This window comes from Orussus abietinus, unplaced genomic scaffold (assembly GCF_000612105.2).
Source record: "Orussus abietinus isolate OABI.00-Male unplaced genomic scaffold, Oabi_2.0 scaffold183, whole genome shotgun sequence".
NCBI classification, from domain to species: domain Eukaryota; kingdom Metazoa; phylum Arthropoda; class Insecta; order Hymenoptera; family Orussidae; genus Orussus; species Orussus abietinus.
Window position 1 is genome coordinate 1 of NW_019394332.1, and position 12,716 is coordinate 12,716.

The 12,716-nt window shown below is 37.4% G+C and overlaps 3 protein-coding genes across 5 annotated transcripts; all 3 read right to left on the bottom strand.

The window, feature by feature from the left end:
• Positions 1-166: 166 nt before the first annotated feature.
• On the bottom strand, positions 167-2,780 carry LOC105696116. Of its 3 annotated transcripts, none has more exons than XM_023431807.1 (3): positions 2,660-2,780; positions 1,474-1,931; positions 167-546 (listed from the first exon to the last, which is right to left on the bottom strand). In XM_023431807.1, exons 2-3 carry the CDS (start codon positions 1,600-1,602, stop codon positions 199-201), a joined length of 477 nt encoding a protein of 158 aa, XP_023287575.1. In that variant the 5' UTR covers positions 1,603-1,931; positions 2,660-2,780; the 3' UTR covers positions 167-198. The 3 variants fall into 3 exon arrangements, with proteins under 3 accessions (XP_023287575.1, XP_012273734.1, XP_012273735.1); XM_012418311.2 differs by lacking the exon at positions 2,660-2,780 and having other exon boundaries at positions 1,474-1,652; positions 1,749-2,239; XM_012418312.2 differs by lacking the exon at positions 2,660-2,780 and having other exon boundaries at positions 1,474-1,652; positions 1,732-2,239.
• LOC105696117 (microsomal glutathione S-transferase 1) lies at positions 2,351-4,659 on the bottom strand. Its single transcript, XM_012418314.2, has 2 exons — positions 4,487-4,659; positions 2,351-3,399 (listed from the first exon to the last, which is right to left on the bottom strand). The coding sequence occupies exons 1-2, from the start codon at positions 4,607-4,609 to the stop codon at positions 3,064-3,066; spliced, it is 459 nt and encodes a 152-aa protein (XP_012273737.1). The 5' UTR covers positions 4,610-4,659; the 3' UTR covers positions 2,351-3,063.
• Positions 4,660-5,373: 714 nt separating this feature from the next.
• LOC105696112 (PI-PLC X domain-containing protein 1) lies at positions 5,374-9,312 on the bottom strand. Its single transcript, XM_012418301.1, has 7 exons — positions 9,230-9,312; positions 8,586-8,759; positions 7,999-8,130; positions 6,954-7,053; positions 6,515-6,865; positions 6,029-6,216; positions 5,374-5,950 (listed from the first exon to the last, which is right to left on the bottom strand). The coding sequence occupies exons 1-7, from the start codon at positions 9,279-9,281 to the stop codon at positions 5,589-5,591; spliced, it is 1,359 nt and encodes a 452-aa protein (XP_012273724.1). The 5' UTR covers positions 9,282-9,312; the 3' UTR covers positions 5,374-5,588.
• Positions 9,313-12,716: the final 3,404 nt, after the last annotated feature.

The window sequence follows — 12,716 nt, forward strand, 5'->3', positions numbered from 1 at the left end:
CCTGCCCGTGAGCAATCTCCCAACTCATCTCTGTTTATACATCCTTCCTTACACCCGCATAGGACATCTTCTTGAATTATGTATAGAGTAATCGATGTTTTAAAAATGTTACCGATGCCAATGTTTCAATTGTATTCATTAATTGATCTATAATTATGAAAATGGGTTTAAACGTAATACGTAAATACATTTATTTGTTTACAAAAATGAAAAAATGACACAAGATGAAATGATGTAACCTAAAATACAATAGGCAATGCCAAGAAGAATGGTTTGATAGAACTCTTTCATATAAAATATATTCATGTATAATGCAGTGTGCAATATCTTCGATATTGGAAAACACCGCAAAAGCGTTTTAGCTACGTGAAAAGATGGGTTGGTGCTCAACCAAATGGGGACGATTAACAGAAATGTTACAATGATTTCAATATCATTACGATGACCTTCTCGCACGTGATCCACTTCCGGATGACCTCCTCCAGTTGGACAAAGTATTACGTCCGACCCCGTGAACCACATTTTGTCTTCTTCACTGTGAATAACCTGTAACGATTAAATACAAAAATGCAATTATTAGTTAACTGCCAGTATAATTATGTTAATCAATATTTTTGTAACAATAGTAGCTTCGTTTCCAACGTTTCTTTTTAATGATTTGGCAACACAGCCACGGCAGAATAATTTATCGTTGCCAATCAAGAGATTCGGTCGAGTTTCACGCAAGTACCAAGTAAAATTAATGGAACAACCGAGCAACCGACAAAAGACTCTGTACGTGAGCGCATTCCTTCGCTACAGATAGAATTGGGTAATTTCGCGTTTATCAAGGTTTTTGATGCATATTACGCAAAACTCTACCGAGTTTCCTGATATTAAAGGTTATGTAGCCATCTGTACTGATGACGCCGAACTAAATATTGTTCTTCCTTACCTATGTCGTAGTGTACGTGTAACACAAATTTCCCGATTTTACCTATTTTCCTTTTTTACAATTGTTTGGAATTGATTTATTATCACTATTTTTTTTTATATAGAAGTATGGTCATCTTGAACGCAAGTAAGTCCCGAATACTTTTACTTGGGCACAGGTTTATCGATGGTAACAGTTTAGGTAGTAACGGAATCTGTAAGTTTATATTTTTATCTGGATTTCAATATGACTTGAATAGTCATTCCATCATTCTGGAAAAGCGTTTCTCAATTCGTAGAGAAATACCTCTCTCTGTGAATCAGTAAATCGTCTTTCAGTCGGTAATAGTAGAAAGGTTCGGTACCCTCTTAACCGACCTGTTCGCATGAAAGGATTGTTACTTATCTTCCGTTGGTTTTCAGAACTCTTTATGCCGTAATTGAATTGGCATATAGAGGCTATTCCACGTGTGCGATTTTACGTCGTACCGATACTCCTGCGGTCGTCCACTTTAAACATGGCTGCTTACGAGAAGTGCTGACTTTTCTTATTTGACTTACTTTTCTTTTAACTCGAATGCGTCCGGTTATCCACGTAAGAGTCATCAGTTGCAGGACAAGGACGCTTCCCCACCATGCGTAGATAGACCATATTTCCTCTTCCATCCGTGTCGGTTCTCTTGGCATCATCCTTCGGGAAGAGGACACTGTTGGCTTTTCGATTCACGGTTCAGGGGGAACTGAAATGGATCAGAAGTTACCGGTATGGACGCGCTCGACGTATCCAGGAGTCTTTAAAAGCTGATCTAGCGTCTGCACATTTGAAAGTCCAATACCACGGTCGCTCGATACGGCATTTGGAATACATTTCGTTTTATCTTGCCATTATCTCGTCAGTCCCTTTCTCAGGTTGATGCTTTTCGAGTAGATCCGCAGTTCCCTGGATCCCAAGATCGGAGATCCTGGGAAATTTATGGTTCGGAAAAATATTGGGGTTCACCTGTGGAATTTTGTCGGCTCTTCGGAAATTAATCACGTGGAACCATGGAACAGAATACAATTATATTAGGAATTCTTTCTGTGGGGTAATTGCCGTGAAAAGTAATTAATTTGTTTCTAGCTATTGGCTGTAAGGCGGGTTGTTAAGTAATTGTTAATTCATTGGGGCAGCTTCTCTTAGGTTCAAGTTACGAGAATTATCGTTTACTGCAAGAATTTTAGGTAACAACTGCACGGTAATATTGCGATTGCGTTATAAATACAGTTAGAGAATATATTATCAACCTTGAAATATAAAAAATTAAAGTGTATTTATAGAAAGCCTGAAATTTGTAGGTAAAACGATGTACATATGTACAAATGGACGAATACATTCGTAATTGCCGAATTAACTATTTAATAAACAAATGTGGGGTTGACAGAATGGAATTAATAAGAATTTTAAATTAAATTTAATTCTATTGAACTTAGCTTTACCAAGCTTTTACTATGCACTTTCATTAGATTGCCTGTATATAAATGTTTTGGAATAAAAAGTTGATTCACTTCAAGAAGTGAAAGATTTTGGAGGAATTGATAACATTCTCCCGCCAAAGCAGAAGTGGATAGATTTCCGGTAAATCTGATATTTTCTCTCAAAACTCTGCCACTTGCTGGTGATCTCGTTCTCGTACCAACTCGGAACAATATTTATTCGCCATTAGTAATTTTTACCGCAAATATTACATTGCTTAAATTGAATACTTACTGTATTTTATAAAAAGAATGACATAACTCCCGATAATGTTTTCACCATCTAAAGCCAACGTTGTACATGTCATTTTTTCGCAAAATCATTTCCACTTGTATCCAAAGTTGTCATTATTTGGCTTGCAATGCCGATACTTTCCACAAAATAAATTTATCCGCAACCAAGATATTTCTTTAGCAAGAAACATGTAGATCGCTGTAAAGTAGTTAATTCCGCCCATGGTGGTCACTCACAAACATGCATCACTAGTTCATCAAACTAATCGCCAGATATGTTCCATAGTTCATCCTCCACAGTTTCAGCGGGTGATAACGTATATCTCAGAAGGGCGATAAAATGTAAACAATATACACCGGTTATGTTAATCCAGAAGCTATAAATAACTAGCCGTTCGGTATGTGTTAGAAATAATAGCATACTGTCGATATCGCTTGATAGACCGTGATCAGATGAGCCACGATGAACACCAGAAACCTCGTAGGCTGAGGAAAAGGAACAATGGCATAAACGACCGTATGCGCGATTCGACAGATTGCGAAAGTCTTGATCAGGAGCTCAGCGAGCAAAGGAGATGGCGAAGTGGTTAACCACAGCCATGTGCATAAAATCCAGGGCAGAATGTTCTCCAGATCATTGAGATGTGCTCGACGAACGCGTTCCACATCAGGATCACTGTGCAATAGTTTTGCACGAGGCAAGAACGATAAAAACGCAACATCCTCTGGTGATATATAGACCTGTTTAGGAAAAGCACTTTTGTAAATGACGGGAAATGAGATATTGAACGCAGGAATAAAACTTAGTTTATTTTAACACCGTATAGCATACCTTAATATTCAAGTGAACAATATGTTCAGTTATGTAATTAATAGAAGTAACGACGTCACACGCGTTATTGATCCCAGTTAAAAACACTTTCGTGTAGAAAATTACTACAAACTCGCGGTATATATTCTACATTGTGTTTATAGATTCAGAAAGCATTGAAATCGTATTACAAAGCCAAGTCAATTGGTATTCCCCCGTTATTTTAATTCCTATGTTTACAGATTTTGACATCTTTGCAGCGCTTTCTTCGGGTCTCTTTACATTTAAGTATCGGGCATCGCTACTTGATAATAAGACGTTGAGTGATTCCTTATCAAGTACTATTTGGCGGGTTCGTGCTAAAAATGTGACGATAATGAAATTGAGCAGATGTTTGTTCAGGCTCATGTTTAAAATAACGATTACGAGTTATTATCTCGCAGGATCATATTATATCTGTTCGGTCCTTTAAGTTGCGTTTGCACTTGTTAATTAATATCTCCGTTTTATCCATTTCTAACCATTTAGAGTTATGTTAATACATCTTAATGGGAACAAGAATGTTATATAATACTTTTAAAGAGGACCCTGTTTAGAGTCGAATATTCAACTTATAAAAAGGAATTTGTTTTTAATAATTTACGAACCTGCCAAGTAGTACTCGATATGGAATCACTCAACGTTTTATTATTAAATGACAATTTGTTATACTTAAATGTAAAGGAGTGGCCATAACACAAAAGAAAATCCGTCAAAATGTTTAAATATTGAAATTAAAATGACGAGGGTATATCGGATAATATGAAAAGCAGACAACTAGTGATTTGGCTTTGTAATACGATTTCAATGCTTCTTGAATCTATGAACGTAATGTAGAGGATATACTGCAAACTTGTTCTCGGCGAGTATTCTTTATACGAAACTGTTTTTAGCGGGGATCATTCATACGTGATTTATGATAATAATGAATGCGATAATTATTCAACGCGTATTAAAAAAAAATAAGCCGTTGCTTACTTGTTTTCTGAACCTCTGTATTCCTGTCAATGGAATCATTAATAGTAACTTCAAAAGTAGTACGCCAGTCCACCAGAAGTAAGTGCGATATATTTCAGTATTCTGTGAACTTGAATTTAACATATCTGCAAGAATGACGAAGATCAATCGTGTAATCGGAAGGAGCAGTTGAGACTGAGCTGGTATCCCGCAAAATGTAGATATATAGTATGGACTGAGTATCTAATGTTGCCACTTTATCCGCGTAACAGAAAGTGGGAGAAAGAAAGTGGCACTAACATGTATCTGTTTCTCTCTATTACGTGGACAGAGTGACACATTACTCAATTATACATGTACATGTGTAAGTACAGTCAACAAGTACATATACATGTACATATATAAGTACAGTCATATACATACTCAGTCCATACTATATGTCTATGCGCGAAGTCATTCTTCGTGGTATCGCTGACGTTTCTCTCTTACGTACCTAACACGGAATGATACAGCCGTATAATTTGTTGTTGATTCATATTTACCTAAATATTCCGCTCTTATAGGAAATGCATGTTACGGATAATTGTACATTGCATCTTCATAGCTAACATTCGATTATACATGAATGAGCATTAGTGATAACAGAACTATGTATTTCGTTTTTTCTGAGAAATACAAATTATTATGCATAATTCCTGAAAATCTTCATTTTGGATTCTAATCTTTTCAAGGGCATGAAATATCAAAAATATGTGTTAATGATGCCACTTTGGTTATAGTTTCGCATTAAGCGAAAGAGATGACAAAGAAGTAATATGAAGTTCCATTCTACACATTTTACATATTATTTTATTATTCGAATAAATATATCATACATGATATCTATACTCATGATTCAAAGATAAATTACCGTTCAATGCATTTACCACTAGTTATTTCTTCTATTATTGCCTTAACTTATCTCACCAGATTTTTAAACATAAATTTAGAAATTGACCGAATCGAAGAAATGAATATACCTTTTCTGGGAACGAATCTAAACAATTTGCGCCATTATAGAGTTCAATAATCAAATTAAAAGAGAAATTTAATTAGAGCCTACACCGTAGGAGAAATTTTGCCATTAGAGGCGCCACTTTGCGATATTACTTTTCTTAATATTTGCTTGAATGGCGACGTCAATAAGATTGTTTCCCAGGAAGAAATCGGTAGCAACGATATTCGTTTGCTTCCACCATTCGTCCTGGAATAATATCGTTAGATTCCTATTTACGGAATCCGCCATTTGACGAAGACCACCAGATGGATTCAGTATTATGTCCAGTGGACAAGGTGTTAATTCCGCCATTACTGCCCATAATGGGTTTTGGTTGCTCCTGGGTCTTGTGTTGCCAATTATGACATCGTTCAAATATTCTAAGAGGTCCTCCATGGTCTGCTTGTTACCCCAGGCTTGCGTCATAGGCGGCCACAGCCAATCGTATTCTAAAAATAAAAATTTCTCAGAAGTTACATTATTTTTTTTTAATCTTAAGAAAGAACAACGTCGACAACAATTCTCACCATTGACCGTGTGCTTGTCACCGTAACAGATGATCAACCGCTTTCCGCTGGTCCAAATGTAGTTCATCGTTGGTCCAAGACCATCGACTCCTCTGTCAGGCTTCAGGATTAATCCCCCGAATGCCTGATGAAGAATGGACACCAAACGATGATGTCTACTGGGCCTTCCCTCAAACCCTACCGGAAATCTACAAACCAGTGGCACCGTTTGATTACAATTTCGCCCATAATTAATTGATGCATAAATTAAAGAGTACAATTTCGTCCGCATACAGCAAATCTTTAATAATGTAAATTCATATCTTCGTCCGAGGGTTGAGCAAGTAGATGCTTCATGAATGGTTTATTTATAATTTTATTATAAGCTTATGTCACTAAATGTGAATGAATTATAAGAATGTTTTTAACGATGTTCTGCCCTAAAACAAACACTAATAATGTTCTCGATTACTAGAGACTTAATAAAAATATTCTGAAAATACCTACCTATGGAAGTCTAGAATCACTACTTCTCCTTTCGCCACATCGAGGAAGTTTCTCACGTCTTTGATAATTGTCATCAGCGGCGTGATGCGGATAACGTCGTGGTTGACCCAAAACCTACTACCGTGAACACTTCCTTCTCCGTGGGAAGTATTAGGAAACGAAGGGTAGTATCCAACTCTGATGTCTAGGTACCTTATACCATGAATTAGTTGTGTCCATACGTCTCTATCTTGCGTTAATAGGTACCGCTGAAATGCATCCCTTCTCGTAAGATCTCCATGCTTGTAACAACCCGAGTTGTGCGTGCCGGGAATCATCAAGGTACCGATGGGAAGTCTTCCAAGCTGTCTCCTGTAAATGGTGTTGGAACTGGAGTTTCATTCTAACTTGCAATATGTATATATCATTTAAACTAGATAATTAAATAAAAGAAACTGACCTCAAGTCATACATCCAAGTGGGCCAGATCTGAAGACAGGAACTAGTCAGGATAACCCCGTCCTTGTACAACGCTGCGTAATGCTTCAAGCAATGCGGCCCTGAAAGTAAGAATGAACTGGTACCACCAATGTATTGATATCTGTTTATTGCTTGTATCGAAATAAAATATCAATACAAGCTCGGTATCAAAAAAGTCATCGTTGCCTACTTGTACCGAATCAACACGCAGAAAAATAATTAGTTGGATCAATAACATTTGTCTTGATTTAATCACAGAATATGGTTATTATATGATAGTGGTTGACATGACAAAATTCTTTGGTTAACAACTTTTGGCGGAGTACATTTAATATTGTGATAGGTGACGCCATAATAATTTGGTGGTACTTTAATTGAGATATTTGGTTTATTGACTATAAATATTTTTTAAAACAATTTCACCGAAACATTTTAGCCGTAAACAAACGAAGTTGATCAAGTGAAGTAAAATTCGGGTCACTCAACTAAAACGTTTTCTAAAATGAACCAAATGCGGTCGATCAATCGATTTTTTCAGTGAATTAAATACTTTCTGCGTAACGATACATATACATACGCTGAAAGAAAATTTGTTTCATTGAACAAAATTGTTTGATTGACTGTAAAATGTTTTGATTTAGTGAACCGAAATTTACCATTGCACTTTACTAAACTCGTTTATTTTCACCAACAAGTCTTGATTAAATCGTCTTGATAATTTTAGAAAATATTTTTGTCAACAAACCAAGTATTTTACCAGATTACTTGATACATTGCAACATATTAAATACATCTTACTGAAATATTTCAGCAGTATTGCACCGCAATATTTGATACGTTGCGTCTGGAGGTTACATTTGCAGTTATCAGCAACGTTCCTGAAACGTTTCTGAGATGAACTGGTGACATTAATGTAACATATCCGATACGTTACAATGTCGTGTTGTAAGTATACAGGCCGGGGAAATTTTGAAATAAAAGTATCGCGTAATAACTCGTATTTATTTGCGTCGGTTTATTCCTACCTGGAAGTGCGGCACCATCGGCTGCATCCCATCCCCCAGGAAGATGAGGTCTCCCAACTGTGATATTTGTTCGATAATATCCTTGAGGATGTTCCGGAAGGAACAATGTTAACTGAGGTTTCACAGTTTTATCTGAAATTATATTACCGGTAAGTGCTGCATCTTACAACCGCTAACTTTACAAAATAAATACCTGTCAGTGAAAGCTCATCGGCAAAGTCTATCAAAATAACTACACTAACAAAATGGGATAAATGAGACTACCGTATACTTTCCCATTTATGAACGAAAACAATAAATTGTGCTACAATTACACCGGGGACTATATCTTTCGAATTCGAATTTAAAACACATTAGCTGTGATCTACCGTTAAATAATTGTAAGAGATCCATTAATTACTGATTTAATAAAGGGATTTAATTTTAACACCATTTATATGTACCGTTTAGATTAACGTGGAGACAAGTACGCAATAACGAAACGGGGACAAAACTTCTCATTCAGCGATGCTAGAGAAAATTTAAGTAAAAAATGAATCGGAAGTGTTTTCGAGCCAGCATGTAGCAGGGAATAAAATCGTTATTACTATGAGCTGGGTCAGCAGTGAACACCTTGATGGTATCCGGCTGCTCTATGTTAGGTGGGCAATCCAGGTCCCAATTGACTTCTAGTTCTGCGTCGATCACCTTGTTGCTGGCTGCTATCGGTCTCCATAACGAGGAGACCGTCAACCACACTTTGCCGCATTGAGTCGCCAACACTGAAAGTTGGCACTTGGTATTAGTACGTTACTTTGACATCCCCTTTTTTTTCATTTGGGCTAAAACACCTTTTTTTTTTCATTTAAACACGGGATATTTATCTGAAGCATTAACATGGCATAATTCTATAATCGATACCATATTATAATCCCAACCCCATGTCCAACGCCACGTCCTATTGCAATATATTTATTATAAGATGGCCGTTTCAAAAACTGCACCGAAGAAGAACAGCATAAAACATTACCAGTGCGAGCTGCGAAACGGGCTCCAATTCCTAAAGGGATGCAATATACAACCGCAGACAGAAAGAGTAACTTTACAGCTTGCAAAGTTATGATACATCCCTTTAGGGACTGGCGCCTATTTCACACTTGATAGTGGTAACGTTTAACACGGTTTTTCCCCAAGGGATCAAGAGGAACAACAATCCCTTGGGAATGGAGGAACACTGCGGTACAATGCTCACCGACGTCGCAGAACAAGTGGAGGACCAACAAGACGGTCCAACATTTGAACATGACGAAAAGACGCTTGACCCCGGGGACCCCCTCGCACCTCGCCAGGGACGGTTTTTGGCTTTCGAGCAGCACGAAGGGGCACCCCACCGACCGAACCGAACGACTGACTAGTCGAAGACCCGATCACCGGGATTTAATGTATCTCGCCATCCTTCCATCACTTCCTCAGCAACGTCAATTGCGCTAGGGGAGAGTACCGCCTCATTGCCCGACCCGGCCTGACCCGGGCGCATTAAATACCGTTTCCTGCATCGCCTTGTGCGGGGGCCAATCTCGTTTATATCGAATTATCACCCACGTCCCCAGGACGTAAAGCCTTGCTAAATGGTTGCCTAGAAACTGTTCTCGCAGTCCCATATACGTATGTCAAGAGCCAAGGCGACCCATCAGATTGAGCTATGCTGGTTCCGGTCGATCTATGCTACTCGGGTAGCTCTCGCCTTTGCGAATTAATTGGTTCCTGGCGATCGTTCGTAAATTGAAAATTCCTACAGGTAACCGTGCGCAGTTTGAAATATAAATTGCGATCAAAGAAACTTAGGTTTTCAAAGATCCAAGGAAGACCATCTTTAATCCTATTGAATTTTACGTATTTTTTTACAAAGTCGACGAGTTACCTTCCATAGGAATAAAACCTAATAAAACATTCTCTAGGTAGTAGTTAATTTAAAATTCCAACTCTCCTCATAAAAATTAGGTATATAATTGTTATCCAGGACATTAATTAAGACAATTTATCAGCTGTAAGTAATCCGGTCGAAAATGATCTACCCAATTCATGTTAAGTCCAATATTGCTGATACGTCCTGTTCGCTTAATTGAATACAATTTGCACGTGCCAAGGCAACGTATTCCAATCAATCAACCTTTTTTTTTTCTATATTTTCATAACGTTATCCGGTACTCTTAATGCATGCCTGAGCATAATCTTACGATTTTAATCAGCACGGGCATTCTTATCCAAATATCAGTAGCCGCGAATTGGAGCAGCCTCATAAGCAACGATCTCAAAATTCAATTTATTTATGGAAGATCTGTTCCATTAACTTTGAGCAGGATTGTGATTCGAAGGAAGCATGTCGGGTGCAACGCAATAGTCTTTGATGGGTACAACAGTTATAGATACAATTTATTTACAAGCGCAAACGCGCGTTGATCTGAAAATGTCGGACAAAGTAGAGGCGCACCGCGGCACACGCTAAATTAGTCGATTAGTGCTCTTAACGATTACAGTAGAATAAATTAATTCCGGGGTACCCTCTGTCGACGAGGCGACCTCGCTCGCGCGCGAGCACTGGGTTCGCGTTGTCCGTTAAGTACAGCTAGTTTAAAAATAAATAATATTATGTGAGATTACTATTTTACAAGCGTTAAATACAATGGTTATCGACACTAATGCTAGGCGCTTTACTTTAATTACTCCGATCGATTCGCGCGCGCGTACGCCAGCTCGCATATGCTCCGGTACACAAAGGACGTTAATACAATTTGATTCGCTGAGGTAGATAATTTAATCAGTCTATAAGGGAGGCAGGGATGAAAAGGCAGTGAATGAAAGTCCATCGTACAAACTTGCACTTCTCATTTTTTCGTTTCTTTCCTTTCCTATTAAAAACGGTAGTTGCCTTACATAGACATTTGTAATGTTTGCGGAGAAAACTGAGATAATAATTATTGAAAAAGTTGTGTTCCGAACATGTCAATGGCATTAGCACGTTAAGTAGACACCCCCTGGCATTGACTTACAGAAAGGAAAATATATGAAAGGCTGAAAAGGAATGTGGTCAACTAAATATCTAAAAGATTGACCGAAACGTCTTCGGATGAATTTCCTGTGCTCGAAAACATCGGGAAAATGTTTTCAGCTTGAATAAATAAATTAGGGGGGTTGACGTAACGTGTCGATGTTCATGTCGATGGTTGCTTCGATATGTTAGAAAAATGATATCGTGAATGTATCGCAACATAAAGGAGCCTGTCTCAGTCGGAAACTTTGAAAAATTCGAATTAGGGGTTTTTACATTTTCTTTAAGAACATCGTTTTAGAATAATATATATTCTTAATAGTTTGGAAAGTCCCTAAATAAACTTATACATTAACAAAATTTGTCTGAATGTTTAATTTCAAATGATCCAATAGCAAACAGCAGTTGTTACCGCAAAACATCTCTTTTTAAGAGGATCTCTGAGAGCTTGGTCACAACTCCATTATTTATGGATATTTGGGTATAAAAAGAGCAAGGGATATTCTTGAAAGCGTATTTTTTTTAAATGCAGAAACATGTACTGAAAAAATTCTTACAGGTACAGAGAATGGAATTCCTAAATATCACGTTTTTCTTGGCCTCCTGACTGAGCATGACTCTTTAATGCGGATGAAATGTGGCACTAAATTCGTCACTGGAAATAACGTGGAATTCGTTGAACTTCGAGTCAACATGGCAAGATGTTATTTGGTCAATAACGGTATGGTTGAAAAGGAAGTTGAAGTGACGCAAGGAAGAGCATCGACAGAGAAACGAAGAAACGCGCGGGAGGAAATAGTGGTATTGGTTTGTTTTCTCTAACGAAGACCTCCGTATTTAAATGCGTGAGTGGAACACAACTCGATATGTCGATTCGCGTACCATGTAGAAAAACGAGAAGGCACTATGACATAGGAGGATATTCCGTTCCAAAATGCGGAGCAGGAGACAGGTTTGCCTTAAAGGGGTTAGTAGACTATGCGTTTAAATCAGAGTGTAAAAGAGAATGAAAAGGTGTAGAAAATATTTCCTATTCGAGTTGTTTTATTTGAGATTTTACGGAGAATTTAAGATAAAAAGATTTTGAACCGTTTCAAAATGGCGGACTTGTGAAGGCTGGAAACTCCTGATTTCTTTCCGTGCCATCGGTTCATAAATAATCCTTTCTAGTTTCTAAAACCATTTTAACTTTTTGTTTTGTACTCCTGATCTTCTAGAACAATGTACACTGTGAAAAAAAAATAGTTACTTTCAATCTCCATATGTCCAGTATGTTGCAACATTAATCAATTTTTTTGCCTTAAATTTTCCGTAAAACATTAAATAAAGCATCTTTGTAGACAAATACTTGTTGTACGGTTTTGTTCTCTTTTAAGATCACTATGATTAAAACACACTTTACAATCTACCAACTAAACAGTTGAAAATCAGAGTACCTTCATAAGTACCTCGCGTGTCAGGTGCACACTAAAAGACGTACGCAATAAAGAAGAAGCAAGTGCTGCAAAAAGTATTTAATAAATTTAAATATTTGTGTGTATTTCTGCATATACGGCAGCATTTGCTACAAATTTGACGCAGCAAGCAAATGCGAACAGCGCATGTTTGCTAAATTCAATATGTTAATAATTTGCAGCTTGAAATTTCTTTGCAAGAAATTGATTTCCTATAGTGCATATTTTGCTTCATT